General features: G+C 40.1%; 3 protein-coding genes across 4 annotated transcripts; 1 reads left to right on the top strand and 2 right to left on the bottom strand.

The window, feature by feature from the left end:
• Nucleotides 1-3,233: 3,233 nt before the first annotated feature.
• LOC117827362 lies at nt 3,234-8,154 on the top strand. Of its 2 annotated transcripts, XM_034703929.1 has the most exons (6): nt 3,234-3,324; nt 4,517-4,807; nt 4,889-5,167; nt 5,341-5,445; nt 5,761-5,804; nt 6,780-8,154. In XM_034703929.1, the coding sequence occupies exons 1-6, from the start codon at nt 3,267-3,269 to the stop codon at nt 6,957-6,959; spliced, it is 957 nt and encodes a 318-aa protein (XP_034559820.1). In that variant the 5' UTR covers nt 3,234-3,266; the 3' UTR covers nt 6,960-8,154. The 2 variants fall into 2 exon arrangements, with proteins under 2 accessions (XP_034559820.1, XP_034559822.1); XM_034703931.1 differs by lacking the exon at nt 5,341-5,445.
• Nucleotides 8,155-10,970: 2,816 nt separating this feature from the next.
• Nucleotides 10,971-12,599, bottom strand: LOC117826639 (tripartite motif-containing protein 16-like protein). Its single transcript, XM_034702841.1, has one exon. It carries the CDS (start codon nt 12,597-12,599, stop codon nt 10,971-10,973), a length of 1,629 nt encoding a protein of 542 aa, XP_034558732.1.
• A 3,786-nt stretch (nt 12,600-16,385) lies between these two features.
• On the bottom strand, nt 16,386-18,026 carry LOC117826638 (tripartite motif-containing protein 16-like). Its single transcript, XM_034702840.1, has one exon. It carries the CDS (start codon nt 18,024-18,026, stop codon nt 16,386-16,388), a length of 1,641 nt encoding a protein of 546 aa, XP_034558731.1.
• Nucleotides 18,027-19,527: the final 1,501 nt, after the last annotated feature.

Here is a 19,527-nt window from a genome sequence, read left to right as displayed (position 1 = left end):
AACCGGTACGATACTGTGACGATAACCGTCTTTAATGGCCCCGTCACACCTTGACGATTTTTCAGAATCAGAATCAGAATCAGCTTTATTCGCCAGGTATGCTTGAACACACAAGGAATTTGACTTGGTAAACTGTGCTCTCTTTATACAAGGCATAAGAATAAGACATACAAATAAAAATAAAATAAAAATATAATAACAATAACATCAGCTATAAATACAAAAGAACCACAAATAGGCATGACTAATATGTACAGGCTAAAATAATATGATAAAGTGCAGTGGTGAGTAGCAGAGGTAGTTTTTACATTAAAAAAAATCTGCTTGATGATGTAACACATGATGGCAGCAGCAAAATGAACTCGGCAGTCTACAGAAACATTTTGTCTGCCAATTTTAAAGAAATATGCAACCAAACTGATAGGGAGATCCTTCATCATGCAGCAAGATAATGACCCCAAACACACTGCAAAAACAACAAAGGAGTTCATCAGGGGCAAGAAGTGGAAGCTTTTAGACTGGCCATGTCAATCTCCAGACTTAAACTCTATAGAGCATGCATTTTACCTGCTTAAGAGGAGACTGAAGGGAGCAACCCCCCATTACAAACAACAACTGAAAGAGGCTGCGGTGAAAGCCTGGAAACGCATCACAAAAGAATGCAAAAGTTTGGTAATGTCAATGGGTCACAGGCTTGATGCAGTTATTGCAAGCAAAGGATTTGCAACAAAATATTAAGTCTTATTCACTTTAATGTATTATAAGTGTATCTGTTCCAATACTTTTGCTCACCTAAAAATGTGATGTTCCTTTACAAATAATGCTATCTTCTAAGTTGTGTATCAGATCCAGATGTAAATACCTGGAAATAAAAGCTGAAATGTTGATATCTTGTCTCATGTTCATCTTTTGGTGTCAAACTCAAATGTTTCCCGTCTACAGCAAAAATAAGGGAGTTGGCCTCACTGTTCCAATACTTTTGGAGGGGACTGTATAGTCCACTTGTGCAAAGTGTGCGGCAGCAATCTAATGCAGACGAGGTGCATAAAAAGGCTGCCGCTCGTTAGTGACAATGTATACATTTTGAAATGAGATGCTCTTCATTGGTGATTAAAAAACGTGTGTTGTTAAAAACTCTGTCTTTGTGCGAACATGATGAGCCATGGAGAGTGTCAGAGGAGTGAAACCAGCAGGAACACAGCCTCTGCTTTTTACAAGAAGTTACACTTATTGACTGTGCTTTCAAAAACGTCACATTTTGAACTTCATTGCATTCTACAACAGCAGCTTTATCGTTGAACAACACCAGACTCTGACAAGCTGGCTTCAGCTTCTGTTTCAGAGGCTCTGCTATTTGAGACTGAGTGAGGGCTCCAAGGCTTCTCACACTCACACACACAGAGACACACAGCTCTGCGTGTGTAAACGTGTGTCAACCATCGCATAACTTACCTACAACTTACGGCAGGCCTATGCTGGACGTATGATCCATACGCTGCATGCTTACTCGCCGTACTACGACGTATTCCAGCGTGCTTCAGTATGCTCGTAACTTATACAAAACTTGACTGTAAGTTATGCGACCTATGCCAGCGTACTCACCAATTTTTTTATACGCCAGCATACACTGGCTGAATCGTCAAGGTTTGACAGGGCCATAAAAAATAAATATTAATATTGGGCTGAAAACTAGCATGGGGTTATACCATATAACTAACTGGTTCATAGAGGGATGTTGTAGTGTGTCTTTACACTGCCACCTGCTGTAAAACAGGGGACAGACGAAGAAGAAGCAGCAGCAGCAAAAGAAGAAGACTCAGTATTCAGCTAGCCATCTAACCTTTACAGCAGTGGGTGGCTTCTACTGCCGAGCAAATCATGCTGTCTGAGATGACAGATCAAAACGAAGTACGGTACCTGATCACCCCAATGTTTCCTTTGTAGTTGGGGAGTTTTGTGGATTTTGTAAGACAGGGTGTTTGTGGATGCTCTAGTCTGCAGGAAATGCAGAACAACAGTGACTGCACAATGGAGAAAAAAGAGACATGGACAGAAAAAACCAATCATGTCCACATGATCAGTGGACATTAATCGTAAGACATCAGAGTGATTAGCTGTCTGTGGCTAGTGATTTTGATGTAGTCAGCACATTGTTGTCAGATATTGGGCCTTGTGGATGTTTTGAATCAGGTTGCTTTTTTACCATTCAGTATTAGTGTACTTGTTCTGTCTTGTAAATAAAAAAAAAAATTATGATTACAGAATCTCTTCATTTCCATATGCTCATGTTTAGAGCATTTTACCAAATAAGAGATTAACAATTTTAATATTGATATCCTTTATTTTGTAAATATGAACATTTTAAATTGTCATTGTTTTTCTATTTGTGTTGTTGCCTGTATTTTTTTCTCATTTAAATATTTGGTCATGTTGTCAGTGATGCTTGTGCAAAACTGTTCTTGCAATGTTGATGCAAATAAAGCCTTTGAATTGGTTAGAAATTAAAAGAACAAATTCTGCAAACAGGCTTCCTTATCTTTAACAAGGTTGGACAATCTGCAACCACCTGTACCATCTTCATGAGTAGAAACCACATGCTCATCGAATGCAAATTCAAAAACACATGCAAAAGTCCATAAATAGCATAAACATGCTGCAAAAAGCCAAAAACTACAGTGTGCAAAAGTGGATGCTGCAGACCAGACAATAATATTGATCAGTTATTAGACCATGTAATGAAAAATGCAACTGGAGTGTGTTTTGCAGCCATGTCCTCTTGTCTACTGTGCCAAAACACAACTTCATGAACATATACCAAGTAAATTCTGCACAGCTTTACTTGAGCAATAGTTTCTGATGCAGCTGTTATCTGGAACCAGGAAGAGAGAGAGAGACCATCTCTTATGCACTTGCAACTTTGCACTGACTTACAGTCAAGTTCAGGATTTAGTGTCTTTTTGTTTTTAAAGCTTCACATGGCCTCTCCCACAAAATGACCTGCAGCAGATGGTGTGCAGGATTATCAACCCGACTGATCAGGAGCGTGTCCAGAAACTGTTGGGGGTGAAGATGTTCAACTGGTAATTTGTCCAACAAGATCTGATGAGTGTTATAAGTTTTCACTTTATTTTAATGATCACTGAATTTGAAAACGGAAGTTTCAAAAGGTTACAACAGGAACTCTTCAAAGCGGAAATCTGCCTTAGAGGAAGTTTGCTCTGGGTGCATATAGCCTCAACACTTCCGTATATGGCTCACTGTGTGAAATGGGTCCCATTGTACTTCTTGTCTCGTTTTTTCTTCTGCATTTGTGCGAAGCAGAAGGTAAGAATTCTATTTAATTTCTGATTCCTGTTGTTCGATTGTTTTTCTGTCTACAGCTGCATCGCTTTCATGGCCTTAAGTTATCCTGAGCGAGAATCTGATAATCATGGCCGAAAATGAAGTTTGTTCTCTATCATCAATATTTATGTTAAAATACATCCATCCATCCATTATCTTGACCGCTTATCCCATTAGGGGTCACGGGGGGCTGGAGCCTATCCCAGCTGGCTTCGGGCGGAAGGCAGGGAACACCCTGGACAGGTCGCCAACCTATCACAGATGTTAAAATACAATATTTGTAAAATGTAATTATTAAAGAAAGTAAATAAATACTCTCACCAGCCATGCCCTGTTGATAAAACTGTCTTTCAGCTCACTTTTAATCACTGAGTTGATCAAGAAACCAAAAACCTGAAACGGCAAGTGTAAACAGGCTCTTAGAGACTCATTTCTGAAGTTCAGGGTACCGAACACCAAAAAATCTGCTGAATCCGATCTTTAAATTCAGTTTTTGTTGCCTTCTGGGTCAGTTCACTCTCTAATAATGAAGAGTAGGGAAATCAAAACACATCACCGTCAACTCAAAATACAAAGCATAATCATAAGTAACCTGTAAGATTGACTCCTGTTTGTGGTGACACAATGAATAGACTAATCAAGAGCTCCACACTGACCAGCCTGGCACGGGTGGGCTCACATAGCATAATCACTCTGCTGTGGGGGAAGTGGGCCATGTGAGAGGACATGGGGGAAACCTTCTCACAGGCAGAAAAGAAAAGAAAAGTTTTAGCAGCTTTCTTACTTTTTAAATTCAGAAATGGTTCCAAAGTACTGCTCAGTTTCCTTTTCAAAAGCTATAAATAACCATTTGGAGTCTTTGGATGAACCAGCGCCATTAAATGATGAATTTTGAAATACAGCATTTTTTGTACAGTATTTCTAGCAGTGTTATGTGTCTGCTAGTAGAGTGTACGTATCAGATGTGCTTGGGTGATTCACAGCCATCACAGTGCGAAACATTATCATACAAACAAAGCAAATTATATTGTGTAACGTCAGAGCAGGCACAGGAGTTCCTTTGGTGATTTTGTTTTGACCTCATGCCTCATGGATCATAATGTTGTAGTGCTGTTCTAAAGATTGTTGGCAGTATAATGATTTAAATGCTTTTGATATCTCTTCTTTGTTGCAGTGACTCCTGTGTTTGTGCAGACCGGGAAGGATTTACCTCTGAATGTCAAAGAAGCCGTTACTCTAGGAGAGGCTGATCTTTTAACATGGACTGTCAACAACAAGAAAGATATTGCAAGACTTGGTGATACTGGTAGAGTAACTATTTTCAGGGATTATTCAGGAAGAGCTGAACTTCAAAATCAGTCCTTACTGTTGATGACTGTGACAAAGAGTGACAGTGGAGATTACAGAGCTCGTGTTTCTGGAGACGATCCCAAAGTTCTAGCTGAATACAAGGTCACAGTTCTGGGTAAGTTTCTGAACCTTTCAAATATTAAAACAAAATACCTCCTTGTTTCCAAACTCCTCACACTTGTTCTGTTTCTCACAGATCCAGTGTCTCCAGTGAAGTTGACAGTGAACACCTGCAGCTCAGACTCCTCTAACCTCACAGTGACCTGCAGCACTCAGGACTCTCTCATCAGCAGGACTTTCACATGTGACAACCAAACCTGCTCTGATGAGAGAGGAGAGAGAGCAGAGTTTACCACACCTGGAGCCTCTCTCAATGTCTACCTGCAGAACAACTCCATCATCTGTGTCCATAAGAACAAGGTCAGCAGGACGGAGGACGTCATAAAGATTGAAGATTTGTGTAAAAAGAGTGATGGTAAGACTCCTAGACTTAACAACCATTTGTCAGTAATGTACGGTGTGTTTTGTAGCCTGGATAAATATGAACAGAGTAACAGTTTTTTGTTATGTTGTCTTGATCAATCAGTACATATTGATAAATCAGGATAACCAAATGTAATTTTCCCATTCTGTTTTGTTTCTCAACAGACTTTAAACCTCCTAACACTCCCTTTGCAGCGATTCTTGTTCCCATCTTTTTTTTCACTGCGTTCATATTTGCAGTATTTCTTTATCTTAAAAAAAAAAGCAAAAGTAAGTCAAAGTGTCCACTGCCTAAAAACTGTTTGTTTTACACATTTGTATTTCATCATCATGTATTCAATTATTAGAAGGAACTTCATGAGCTTTGTCACTGCTGTTTGCCAATGCACAGTTTTTGATGCTTCCATGAGTTCTCAACATCTGGAAAAGTTTTATCCTGTATGTAGAGGGCAACCGTCATAATTTGATTTAATTTAGACAGCCAAATTCTGGACTCAACAAAAGTGCAGCTTAAGAAGTGTTATTGAAATAAATGTTTCAAAATTAATTCTAAACATTTGTTTCATTTTCATGATTGTTCTGCAGATGAAAATGAGAGTGCTGAAAACACCATATATGACGTTCCTCAGGTAAGGACGAGGATTTTTTAAAACTCTTTTCCACTCTCTCAAATTCACCTGACATTCCAGGTTCAGAGTTTTAGTTTTGGAGGACGTTATCAATTGCAAACTGCCAAACATATTTTTATTGACTATTCCTGTGCTGTATTTTCATAAAAAAGGTCAAGTTAAATCTATTTATAAACCACATTTAAACACACAGCAGAAGCTAACCAAAGTGCTGTACCGTTTTACGCATTATTAGGAAGAGAGCATCAACCAAAACCAACAACGTTTTGTTAGTTTGTAAACAGCAAACACCTTTCAAGGTGTAATGCACTTAAAAGTCTTCGTATTTTCACAGAAGCTAGTGTCTTAAAAGCAAGCTGCCACCTTCATACATTGACAAATGAAGGCAATGTGGAAGGTTATAAAACTGCAGTTTCCTGGATGTTTAGAGTAGAATTCAACGTTTATAGCCTGACTAAAAAAAGCAAAAAAAACTGTTTTAGTTTAGCTTGTTAGCTCATTTCCATAATAATAGGTCAGCTTTAATATCAACTCACTAGTTTTTATCATATTTACCCTAAAACCTATGGGGCATGGTAGCTTTGAGTGACGGATGGATACTGCTGGTTGTTGCCACACATCAGCTCAGCCAAACCAGTCACCAAACTTAGTCTATTAGCCATGTTTGGGTTTTGGTATTCCTTTTTCTTTTAAGTAATGAACTGGTGGTCCAAGAAGTGTGAGCTCAAGCTTTTTCAGATAGTGTAATTCTAGTATTATTGAATTAATATTGATGCACTAAGTAGCAGATATACTGTGCTCGCCGTACCATGCTTGTCAGCTCATTCAGTGTTCAACAGGGGTGTAACGAGATCTCATGCTACAAGGTACTAAACACAGATACTAAATTGTGAAGATATCGGTCAGGATATTTGTTGAACTTGACATACAATTTAAAATAGCAAAATAACCTTTCTCATGTCATATATGTTTCAGGATGTTAATAAAGACCAACCTCCGGTGAAGAGACCAACAGATGACGCCGCTTCAACTAGTCCATCCACCGTCTACTACACCTTAGGGCAAATCAATAACACAGAAGAATCCACTGAGGCTGTATGCAATACTCTGCCAGAGAGCCTTTACGACGTAGTAGAAAAGCCTGCAAAGTCCTGAGACAGTTCAGCACCAACTGTATTTCGCCAGCAAGAAGCAGCTATGATGGACTTCCAGCCAAGACTTCCTTCTTGCATTGTTTACAGTCTGACTAGTGACTTGAGTCACAAGAGTGGAGTTAATGTGGCAAGACATGAATATAGCTAGATTGCTATCCGAAGGTATTCTATCTACCACGTATCCCTCAAAATAAACAGGCCTTTATTTGCTTTTACTGCAGAGGGTACCAGGCCTTTATATGTGGCAGGCTTGTATTAGAGGCAAGCTTTTACCTCATGTTCTCCGAGTGTTACAGCCTCCCTTCACAAAGAAACCAAGGCTCAGAAAGTGGCGACGCCAGACAAAATGTATAGATTCAACTTTGAGCTTTATTTGAAATCAGACCCCCAAAATATTCAAGAAAGAAGAAAATGAAAACCTGGGACACAGAAGGGTCTGGAGACCAAAATCCACAAATGATGGGAAGGTGCATGGCCAGCCGAAACTAACTACCCAAGTTTACATTTTTACAGTTGCCCAAAGCCCTGTATCCTTGTAAATGAATGTCCAATCGCAACAGTAGTTGCAGGTCTATGTTAAAATGATTCTGTGTAAACAGCCCCTTAATAATCAGTCGCTAAGCTGGTAAGCAGTATATCTGGCAGCTACTCAGCATTTTCAGTTTTGCTAATTGTTGTCTCCCATTGTGCTTTATTATTGTCTGTATTTGTTAAATTGTTATTCAGTGAACAACTTTTGCTTTGTTGCAGTTTTACAGTTCTTCAATAAATACCAAGAAAAGTTAACCTTTTGCTTACTGAAGGACTTTGAACTGTGGTTCAACCAGAATATGGGAGCCGATTGGGGTGTCATATTTTAAACTTGTAATGTTAGCTGGGGATCAATAATTATCCCTGAAATGTAAAAAAATGTATGCATAATTTTAGCAGTACAGTAAATAGAACTGTACAAAGGTGTACATACTTTTAGTTATTATATTGTGATTAAACACATAAAGGGGATGTCTTTGTTGTATTTTCTGCAGATAACATCCTCAGACACAGTTTTATATAGTTGTAATGTAAAATTAATTAATTTAAAAAGTGTTATTGGATATGTTGCATACAATCAATGGCAATCAAAGAAAAACAGCATTTGATAAAAATTGCAGTGTAAATGTATTAGCAGCAGTACAAAATAAAGAATGGGAAAAGCAGATATCGACACGTATTTCAATTCTTTCATTGGCTGTTTCCATGTTTGCTGGCTTGCACTCGTCCACCTCCTCTACATTTCTTGGTGATTTAGCTCCACCAACAGTGAATAAGTAGAACAGCATGAACTCAGAGACAGGGGTGTGAACACAGCGCCCTGCAGTTTCACATGATGAACCAAACAGGAACTGTGTCATCACAAATGCTCTACAGTGCTGTGTGTGGTCAAAGTTTCCACAGGTTACATTCAGCTTTACAGTCCTCCATGTTTATGTTTTCTTCTTGACATTCTCTATGATGTGAACACTGATGACCGCACACACCATGATGACCAGACCAGAAGAGATCACAATTATCTTCACTGTGCACACAGAGATATTATTGAAATAACTCAAAGGACCTGAAAAAAAATGAAACAAACTTCAAACTTTGAGTGAATATCTGAAAATTGTCTAGAGGAGTCTGAGCTGCAGGAGTTCACTGTCAACTTCACTGGAGACACTCGATCTGTGAGAAACAGAACACGTGTGAGGAGTTTGGAAACAAGGAAGTATTTTGTTTTGATAATCGTAATATTCAGAAACTTACCCAGAACTGTGACCTTGTATTCAGCTAGAACTTTTGGATTGTCACCAAAAACACAAGGTCTGTAATCTCCACTGTCACTCTTTGTCACAGACCTCAACAGTAAGGACTGATTCTGAGGGAAAACTTCAGCTCTTCCTGAATAATCCCTGAAAATAATTGTTCTACCAGTATCATCAATTTCTGCAATATCTTTCTTGTTGTTGACAGTCCATATGAAAAGATCAGTCTCTCCTATAGTAACAACTTCTTTGACATCCAGAAGTAAATCATTTCCGGTCGGCACAAACACAGGAGTCACTGCAACAAAAAGAAATATCAAAGTCATCTGTACAGTTGAGTCAGAGTGAAGTCAGAATGAATGCTGTTGTAGCTCTGTGTATGTTGTGCTTACTGCTCAACTCAACTCTCAACTCAACTTTATTTATATAGCACCTTTTATACATAAAAACATGTAGCCCAAAGTGCTTCACAGAGTAACAGACAGTCAGAAAACAACAGCAATGGTAAAATTATAAAAGGCATGATTTAAAAAGAAATACTTAAAAAAGAAAATCAGCACAGTAAAATTAATAAAATAAGTAAGAGTGGAAAGAAAAGTTAAAAATAAGATAGAGTTAACAAGATCAGATGAACACAAAATAAATAAAATAAATAAATACATGTTAAAACAATGGTTTAGATAATAATGATTAAAATAATAATAATAATAATAAATAAATAAATAATAATAATGCAGTCCAGGGCTAAAATAAACTACTCCAAATTAAAAGCTAGATTAAAAAGGTATGTCTTAAGTTTACTTTTAAAAACTCCCAGAGAGCTCGCCGTTCTGATGTCCAGAGGCAGAGTTCCATAGCCTAGGGGCATAAAAACAGAAAGCTCTCTGGCCGGTGCCTGTGTGAGACACACAAGGAACATTTAAAAGGGAAGCATTCGAGGACCTCAGTGATCGGCCTGGAACATTAAATGACAGGAGATCAGTGATGTATGGAGGAGCAAGGCTGTTAAGAGCTTTAAAAACAAGTAAAAGGACTTTAAAATCAATTCTAAAAGAAACAGGGAGCCAGTGCAAAGTTATTAAAAGTGGGGTGATGTGATCGCTTTTCTTTCTCCTCGTTAAAACTCTGGCAGCAGCGTTCTGAACAACCTGCAGTTTCTTGAGAGACTTTTTGGGCAGGCCTGTAAAAAGGGAGTTGCAGTAATCAATGCTGAAAGATGATCTGTGATCACTTCAAAGTTACTCCCCTCATCATGCTAACACAGATCTGTGAGTGTGGGATGTATTACGTTGGTCGTGTTTCAAGACACTAAAAAAAGTGTAAAATAAGTTCATAGTTGTTCCTACCTTCTGCCTCCACACAGACCAGCAGTCCCAGAATCACAAAGATGGACATCATGAAGTCTCTGCTGTACTGACTGAGTGTGTTCTGTAGCAGCAAACACACCACAGTGTTTTATTCCTGTCAAACCCACACAGTCTGTGAGTGAGTTCATATGCTGATGGTGTGAACATGATGTGGTCCTCTTCTCTACTCTCTATTTGAATTCTTCAGATCTGATGATAAAGTTCATTTGTCTCTTTGTTTAGGATTTGTACAAATCCATGAAAGAGTGAAAACCAACAAACTAATATTTTAATCAACTCTGTGCTGAACTGATGGTTTTAACCAGAAAGACAAATTTAGGAAAATAATCAGTTTTACAAAAGAGAAGACTCAACAATTACAGTTTTACCAATTGCACTCTTGGAGGGAGTCTTCTTTCCTGAGTAGTTTGCTCATTTGCACAGGCTTAATGACCACAAAACCTGCACTCATTCGGCCCTAATTTGTGTTTGAGGATGATGGGCTTGGTTTTAGTCCCACAGTAAGTATTCATTTCTTCAACAGCCAGCTACGATATCATGGAGACAAGAAAACACTTTGCTGACATTTTCTTTATTTTTGAAATCAAACTTCAGTGTGTTCACACATCAAAAACTGTCAGTCTGTTAAATGTCTCTTTAGTGTCTTCATGTAAAGATTGAGAATAGCTGCATTAGGAACAAAAGATGTTTAAATAAAAGCAAGACATAGCGAGGGGTGCTACTTTCAGTGACTCGTACTTCAACACATGAGATAATGTAATTGTGCAACCCACAAAGGTTGACCGAGCAGGAAATGCAACAACAAACACGGCCTCAGCAACAAACCAGGAAACAGAGATGAAGCCAGAGTCCTTTAAATAACTTCTAAGTTAGCTTACAGATCTCAGCCATGAGTCTAGCAGAGGGGTACCGCAGCCAAAGTCCAGCATATAGAGGCTCAGTGAACGTGGTCTGGACTCTGTGGAGGAGAGTCATGGTCTCAGAGACGCTGTAGAAAGACAGAACACCTGCACTGTGATCCAGGTACACTCCTACTCTGTTGGACCATGGACCTGAGACGGGGATGTTGACGATGCCGTGCCATACTTCATACTTCTTGTTGAAACATTCCAACGCCCAAGATTTCAGATTGTATCCAAAACAGCACTCATCTACTTTCGCTTTCCTGCAGATACTCTTGTACGCAACTTCTACATAAATGCCTTCTCTTTTCCACTCCACCTCCCAGTAACACCGTCCGGTCAGACTCTCTCCACTCAGGACCTGACGCCAGTGACTAAACCGGTCTGGGTGATTGGGGTAAGGCTGTCTCTTGATCACCAATGTTACTTTTCTGTTCCCTTTAGATAACAACATCTGTTTGTTTGCTGTGTTTTGATCCAGTGTGATGTCACATGCATACTGTAAGAACTCCGCTCTGGTCTTGGGCTCCAGGTGTGACAGTAAAACATCCACTTCAGTCACTGTCTGGGAGATGTTTGTCCATTTCTCTCTCAGGACATCCTGTAGATTATCTCTGACTTCTGAAACAGTCACTGTCACATCCTCAAAGTACCTCAGAGGACGGGTCTTGATGCCTGATGAGTGTGTAGATTCACTGAGCGCTGACTGTGAGGGGTAGTCCTGTAGAAACTTTTTGTGGTCCTCTGTGTGTGACAGCTTCTGCAGCTCAGCATCTCTCCTCTTCAGCTCAGTGATCTCCTGCTCCAGCTTCTCCTGAAGCTCTTTGACTCGACTCACTTCAGTTTCCTGCTGGGATCTGACCTGCTGCTTCACATCAGAGCGTCTTTTCTCCATGAGACGGATCAGCTCAGTGAACATCTTTTCACTGTGCTCCACTGCTTTATCAGCGGAGCCGTTGATAGCCTCCACCTCCTGTTGAAGCAGCTTCACATCTCTCTCTCTGTCCTGAATCCTCTGCTGGATGTTCTGTAGACTCACCTCGAGCTCTCTCTGCCTCTCAGTCCTTTCTGCTGCAGCAGTGTCATGGTCTTTGTGCTCCTCCTCAGAGCAGAGACAGGCAGACTGCTGATTCATGTGGCACCCAATCTTCTCTTGGAGATCCTTCGAGGGCTCCATCAGCTTGTGTTTCTTAAAGGCAGGAGATTTGTGATAATGATGAAGGTCCATCTCGCAGTAAGAGACCAGACACTGCATACAGGACTTGCAAGCTTTGCGTTTCCTCCCAGTGCAGACATCACAGGCCACGTCTTCTGGTCCAGCGTAGCAGTTATCAGCAGGAGCAGCTTTGAGTCCAGACCTTCTCAGTCCCTCCACTAAATCTGCTAACATGGTGCTCTTCACCAGTACAGGCCTCGATGTACAGGTCTTGTTGCACTGAGGGCAGCTGTAGACTCCCTTCTCATCCCAGTGGGTCTCAATACAGCTCATGCAGTAGCTGTGACCGCAGGAAATTGTCACCGGCTCATTCAAGAGGTCCAGACAGATGGAACAAGAGATGGTCTCTCTGACCACCTGAATGTTGTGCGCCATTCCAACCTCTAGTTGTAATGCAGCACTTTAACGCCTGTCTCCCTTTGATTCCTGGTTGGTCTTCCCTGCGCAGTGCTCACTCGCCCTCGCTGTGTTGGTTGTCTGACGTATAAGCGTTAGCTCTGTTTTATCAGTGAGAGGGCGGGAGCAAGGAAATGTGAGCACACAATGAAGATCCCAACAGGGCGGGGTTAAAAGTCAACGTTGCACTCATGAAGGAGGAGTTTCCTTTCAGAGGGGCAGTGACTTTCCCTTCCTCTCTTACCATGCGGCAAAGTTTAGAGTAAATATTTTAACTGAACATACATACTTCAGCCTGCCACACTTCTCTGTAGCTGATTCAAACATTTAAAGGGTAAAAAAATAATACATGCTTTCATGTATGGTCCCTTACATCCTTCAGAGTAGTGCCTGTTCATCTGTTTCAAATAGGTCTTTGCAACCCACCTTCACCCTGGCTCCTCCCTTTCTGCTGTGTCTGATGTTAGCAGTGTCATATGTTTTGTCACTGGTGCTTGCTCTGTTCTGCACACCTGTTTTTTTTTTTTGTGCTGCTGCTGCTCCCCCTACCTTTGCTTTTCATGGCTGCACATTAAACAGAGAGGGGATGTGTGTTCATCCCAGCTCAGGCTTTGGCATTCCACTGAGGCAGATGGAAGGGCAGGGAGCTCAAAGAACAGAGCCATACCGCCAAAAGAGAGTGGTCCTGGCTGATGTTTACCAAATTAATAGTGCAAACTTTGTTAAATCTCCCCTCAAGAGGAAAAAAAACTACTTGTAAAATACTTATTCCTCTCACAGAGATCAGATCAATCACTCATGATGCATTCAAGGGAGTCTGGAAATGTAAACACTAATTTTCTTTTACAACAAAGCAGCTGGCAGATCTGTTGCCCATGTATCAATTTCAGTGCAGTTCAGCTGCACTATTGTAAATGGTTTACTTCTGCATCCTGTTCTCAGTGCTCAGGTGGACAATGACCTGAAACCTGTGGTCGGTGCTAAAGGTCCTATTTTAATATGTATGGCCTATTGATGGGGGACTGACGACCGCAGCCTTTGTCATTTCCCAGAGCTCAGATTGATTGGCTGAGTCAAACAACCCAAACAAATGAACATTTGAAAGCTTACCCTGTCTTTTTGAGTGTTGACGGTCATTCATGTTAATTCTGACTGGGCCATTTGGCTGCCCTGACCTGTTCTCAAGTCAGTGCGGGTGTCTACAATGGCTTGGATCATGTTGGCTTAGGGTGGATGGTCGAGGTACTTGTTGTTGTGTTTGGACATGGTGGAGAAGAACTGACAATGACGGCCCTGGTTGTTACCCTGTGCCCGGATACTAAAGTTGGGTTGTGTAACCCCCCTCCAAGAAATTAAGACAGATGTTTGCACCGGTACTTATTCAAAGCCTGAATCATCACTGACTTTAGGGCCACTTGGGGGATGGGGAGTACTAGTTTGTTGATAAGGAGGATTCATGCAAATAATCCCATTTGTCAGTAACATTTGAAATTTGGTCCTACCTCTCTTTTGTGTGGAGATGGTCCATCCTAACAGCACCATTGTTCAGTTTGGGCTTGATGGGGCCATTTCTGACCTATTTCAGTGCAGGTGTGGGCAATGGCTTGGACCATGTGGGCTTCAGAGTGGGTCCCTGTTGTTGTGTATGCATAAAGTGAGGAGGGACTGAGTATGACCACCCTAGGCGTCACATAATCTCACATAAATTATTTTTACTGCTTTGTGAGTTTACAAAACCATGGGTGTGGACCAAAAACTAGGAAACCGTGTTTGAGTTGGAGGAAACAGGCTAACTCCAAACTTTTGAAACTCAGATAATAAGTTGAAGTGATTAAGACAATATAGGAGGAAAACATTAATTGTTTAGTTTTTAATAAAATCAATGTTGTCACTTCAAAAATCAAAATATCACTAATGGATAGATATTTTCAATCCAAGAAATATTAAATATGAGGTTTTAAAATCCTGGATTTAAACATTGCAACAAGGGAATATTTAGCATTGGTGTGATGAAGCTATCAGTCTCCATGACAGCCTCAACCTGAAGTTCTGCTTTTTAATGTGTGTCAGACCACAACTACATTAACTTTATATACAGCCCCAATTCAAAATTTCCCAAGATATGTTCCTGGATCATGTGATATAAGGTTTCATTTCTGCATGGTACAGCTTTAACCTGCATTTGTAGCTGCAGTGATGAACTTTGTTCACAGACAGGGTTTTTTGGAAGTTATTTTGAGCCCATGCAGTGATTTCCACTAAAGAGTCATGACTGTTATTACTAGAGTACAGCCTGAAGATTATAGACATCCAGTATTAGTTTTCAACCGTGTCCCTTTTGCAAATATTTCCCTGATTGTCTCAAATTTTAACCATTTTATGAACAGTAGATGATGAAATCCCAAAATGTTTTGGAACTTAACACTAAGGTGTATTACAGTTTCTCAAAGAATGGGAAACCTTTTCCCATCTTTTCTCCTGAGAGACACTGCCTCTCTGAAATACCTTATGATATAGTTAGTTTACCTGTTGTACCTCTTAGTGGGAAGATGTCCCTCCAGGTGTTTGGCTTAAATATAACACAACGTTTCAGTGTTTTATTGTCACCTTCCCAACCTTTTTGAAAATGTACACAACTTCCCAACACTTATTGGAATAGAGGACTCATTTCCACCTCAACTCAAATAAGAGAATCACATTACTGTTTCCCTACACTACCAGTCAAAAGTTTGGACACACCTTCTCATTCAATAGTTTTTTATTTATTTTAATTATTTTCCACATTGTAGATTAATACTGAAGACATCAAAACTATGAAATAATCTGGTTTTGCCATAATCTGGATTACAACAGTAGTCAAATAGAGCTATCCATTGTGTACTAACCCTACCTCTGAACAACACAACTGATGGTCTCAAACACATTAAGAAGGCAAGTCATTCTACAAATGAACTCTTGACAAGGTTCATGTTAATTAGAAACCATTCCAGGAGACCACTTCATGAAGCAGACTGAGAGAATACCAAGAGTGTGCAAAGCTGTCGTCAAGGCATTAGCGGGCTGCCTTAGAGAAGCTAAAATATAAAACATATTCTGCTTTGTTTAACATTTCATTAAATAATTCCATACACGTTCTTTCATAGTTTTGATGTCTTCAGTGTTAATCTACAATGGGTAAAATAATTAAATTAAATACAAACCGCTGAATGAGAAGGTGTTTCCAAACCTTTGAAGGGTAGTGTATGTTGTAACGTGATATTGTGCCCCAATTCCATCAGCAGTAAGACGATTAATGGCTCTTATTTGATGATGTTATGTGCAGAATCTAAACTCTATACAATAAACAATATCTTTGATTACTGTAATTGTGGTTTTATGGTGACTTGTTGTATTTGGTTAGGTATTTGGAAGCATTGGTTTGGTATTTGTGTGGTGTAACAGATTAGGAAAATTAGAAACAGACAGTTTCAAGTTCATGTTAAAAAGTAACTTTATTGATAGAAAAAAAAAACGTTTTATTTACAAATCCTGTCAACCAAGTATATTTTCAGATGAAAGTTATTCTTGGAACAAAACTTGTCAATTTGAATGTGGATTAAACCAGAGAATTCTTCAAACTGAACATTAGAGACCCCCCGGGAGAAGACCTGGTGCTTTCAGTCTTCAGGTTGTTGCAATGAAAAAATTAACATCATATCAACATATTACAAAAAGGAAAAAATGGCATCACAGAAAATCTTTTACTTTTTGCATCACATTGTTGTCTCAGCAGGCGAGCTCACAGAACTTAGCAGTGGTTGGTGGAAAATACATTCCCAGTCCAGCATAGAGAGGCTGAGTGAACGTGGTCTGGACTCTGTGGAGGAGAGTCATGGTTTTAGCGACCCTGAAGAAGGACAAAACACCTGCACTGTGATCCAGGTACACTCCTATTCTTGGAGTCAGAGGATCTGTGACTTTGCTTTCGGCCTGGTCATGCTTGAAGGTATAACCTGATTGGCTGATGTCGAAAGACCAGGAGTTTACATTATATCCAAGTCTAATTTGGTTTCTGCAGAATCTGCTGTTGTCCCTTTTGATGTCCTTGTATGTGACGCCTACATGAGCAAACGTCCCTTTCACCTCCACTTCCCAGTAATGACGTCCAGTCAAAGTCTCTTTACCCAGGACTTGATTCCAATAAGTGAATCTCTCAGGGTGGAAAGGATAGGGCTGTTGATCACACACTGCTGTGGCCCTTCTGTTCTGCTCGGACAGTAACAGTGTGTCAGACGCTGTGTTTGGATCCAGAGTGATGTCACACCAGTACTGCAATAACACAGCTCTGATTGTGGTGCCTGGGGGAGACAGTGTCAATTTTTCCCTCAGGATATCTTCAAGTTTGTCTCTCTCTTCTGAAACAGCTGTCTCCACATCCTCAAAGTACCTAAGTGGACGGGTTTGGATGCCGAGTGAGTCTGTAGGGTCACCGAGTCGTGATAGTGATGGATGGTTGAGACAAAAACGGTCGTGGCCCTTTGTGTGTGACAGCGTCTGCAGCTCAGCGTCTCTCCTCTTCAGCTCAGTGATCTCATGCTCCAGCTTATCCTGAAGCTGTTTGACTCGACCCACTTCAGTTTCCTGCTGAGATCTGACCTGCTGCATCACATCAGAGCTCGTATTCTCCACGAGATGGATCAGCCCAGCGAACATCTTCTCACTGTGCTCCACTGCTTTAACAACTGAGGGTCTGATAGCCTCCACCTCCCATTGAAGATGTATCACATCTCTCACTCTGGCATGGGTTGTCTGCTGGAGGCATTGTCGACTTATCACAAGCTCGTTCTGCTTCTCAGTCCTTGCTGCTGCAGCTGGTACAACATTGTGGCCTTTATGATCCTCCATGTGGCAGCAGTAACAGATACACCGCTGGTCAGTGCGGCAGAACAGCTTCATCACCTTGCTGTGTTGAGAGCAGACATAGTCGTGAAGGTTCTTGGAGGGCTCCACCAGCGTGTGTCTCTTGAATGCAGAAGAATGGGAATGAGGCCGGAGGTGTTTCTCACAGTAGGAAACCAAACACTGCAGACAGGACTTGGAGGCTTTCTGTTTTCTCCCGGTGCAGACATCACAGGCCACATCCTCAAGACCAAATGAGCAGGGAGAAGCTTTGAAACCGGTCTTCTTCTGTTCTTCCACTGAGACTGCTAACGCTGTGTCTTTCAGCAGGACAGGCCTCGGTGTGAAGGACTTGTCACAATGAGGGCACCTGTAATTCTTCTTTTTCCTCACTTTGTCCCAGTGGGTGTTGATGCAGCTGATGCAGTAGCTGTGTCCACAGGGGATTGTAACAGGTACTTGTGGTAGGTTCAAACAAATCAAACAGGTGAGGGATTCAGTGCCCGGCTGGACTCCATCCTGTCCCATTTCACCTCTTGTCCACCGATGAAAAGAGTTGTCTCTGCAAAGGATCACACTCTTTAGTCAGCCAAAACTTTCTCCTTCAGCGTGTTCAGTTCAGTGCTCCTGAGCCCCTGCTGTGTGAAGTGACCTTCTCTCCTGTTTCAACACGCTTTTATCAGTGAGGGGGAGGGAACAAGTACAGGTGTCAAGGAGGGAGGGTTATCAGTGTATGATGCTTTCCAAGAGGAGGAGTTCACTCTCAAAGAGCAATCACAGTTTTGTTGGGTTTCTCACCACGCATTCAAGATGAACAAAATCAAACTATTACATTTATATGACATCAGTTTACATGAGTCCAGTAAAAACAAGGACTCAGGATTTAAGTCATGAATTTACGAGATCATAGAAATGAACACATGAGAAAAAAAAGAGAATCATTTTAAATTTGTAAAACCTATATTTTATCTTGATAGTGAAGATCAGAAGAGCAGCTCACCTGACCTGAAATAAGGGAAGTGGATAATCTTGCAAAGAACAACTTAAGTAAAGTTTTCAAAAATAACAGAATACTCGGTCTCGTGTAGATTCTCTCTCTGGTGAAGGCTAAGAAGAAGAATGTGCACCCTTAAGCAACCTGTGTGTGTCCTCAGCTGTTCAGTCTAACTTCACAAGATGATCCACGTTCCTCATGCTGGGTAATGTAGCTGGCTGCCCAAGTAATACCAAAAAATGTGTTATATCTGCCTCCATAAAGATTAACCATATGCTGAAAAACTATTTCTTCACAAATTACAAATTTATTCTTGTAAAATTACCACATTATTCTCTAAAAAAGTCATGAATTAACACATTTATTCTCGTAAATTGTTTGATACATTTATTAGAATATATTTGCAAATATACAAACATATTATCCCAAATTATTAACTTTATTTTTGTAGACTTTTGAATAAGAAATGACTTTATTCTTTTAAATTAACAACTTAATTTTTCATTATTGGTCTTTTACAACTCTATTTTTGTGAATGTAACTTTCACATAAGTTTACACCTTTAATCTTGTCTATTTACAAGGGAATTCTCACAAAATTAACTTCATTTTACAAGAATTTAGTTGGAATTTGACATGAATACAGTTAATAATAAAGATAAGTAAATTTAGACCTTATTCTTGAAATCTCAAACAAAGAAGTTTGGGGACTAACAAGATGAGTTAGAGTAATGAGTACATAAACCATCAATATTTGGTTTGGAGTAAAATGATATGGCGTTGTTGTAGTTTTATTCATTTTATGTCAACAACATTCAACACGTATCACATCAAGTTCTGAGAATGTATTTTTGAGAAGTTTTGCATCTGAAAATTTGAGGGAGAAAGTCCTGAAATAAAGAAGCACAAGTCCCAACACCATTACCATCAGTATTTAAATTGTTCTGTCTCAAGCAACAAAAGGTTGGTAACAGCCAACCATTCATTCATTAGTCAGCACACTTTTCGGCCTATTAGACTCATCTGTGAGTGCTGT

Source organism: Notolabrus celidotus, chromosome 15 (assembly GCF_009762535.1).
Source record: "Notolabrus celidotus isolate fNotCel1 chromosome 15, fNotCel1.pri, whole genome shotgun sequence".
Classification (NCBI taxonomy): Eukaryota; Metazoa; Chordata; class Actinopteri; order Labriformes; family Labridae; genus Notolabrus; species Notolabrus celidotus.
Note: the sequence above shows the minus strand (reverse complement) of the source record. Positions and strands in the feature narration are given on the sequence as shown.

Coding starts and splice junctions, on each gene's coding strand:
- LOC117827362 (XM_034703929.1), top strand. CDS start 3,267: ATGGGTCCCATTGTACTTCTTGTCTCGTTTTTTCTTCTGCATTTGTGC. Junction 3,325..4,516: donor GCATTTGTGCGAAGCAGAAG/GTAAGAATTCTA, acceptor TCTTTGTTGCAG/TGACTCCTGTGTTTGTGCAG. Junction 4,808..4,888: donor ATACAAGGTCACAGTTCTGG/GTAAGTTTCTGA, acceptor TGTTTCTCACAG/ATCCAGTGTCTCCAGTGAAG.
- LOC117826639 (XM_034702841.1), bottom strand. CDS start 12,599: ATGGCGCACAACATTCAGGTGGTCAGAGAGACCATCTCTTGTTCCATC.
- LOC117826638 (XM_034702840.1), bottom strand. CDS start 18,026: ATGGGACAGGATGGAGTCCAGCCGGGCACTGAATCCCTCACCTGTTTG.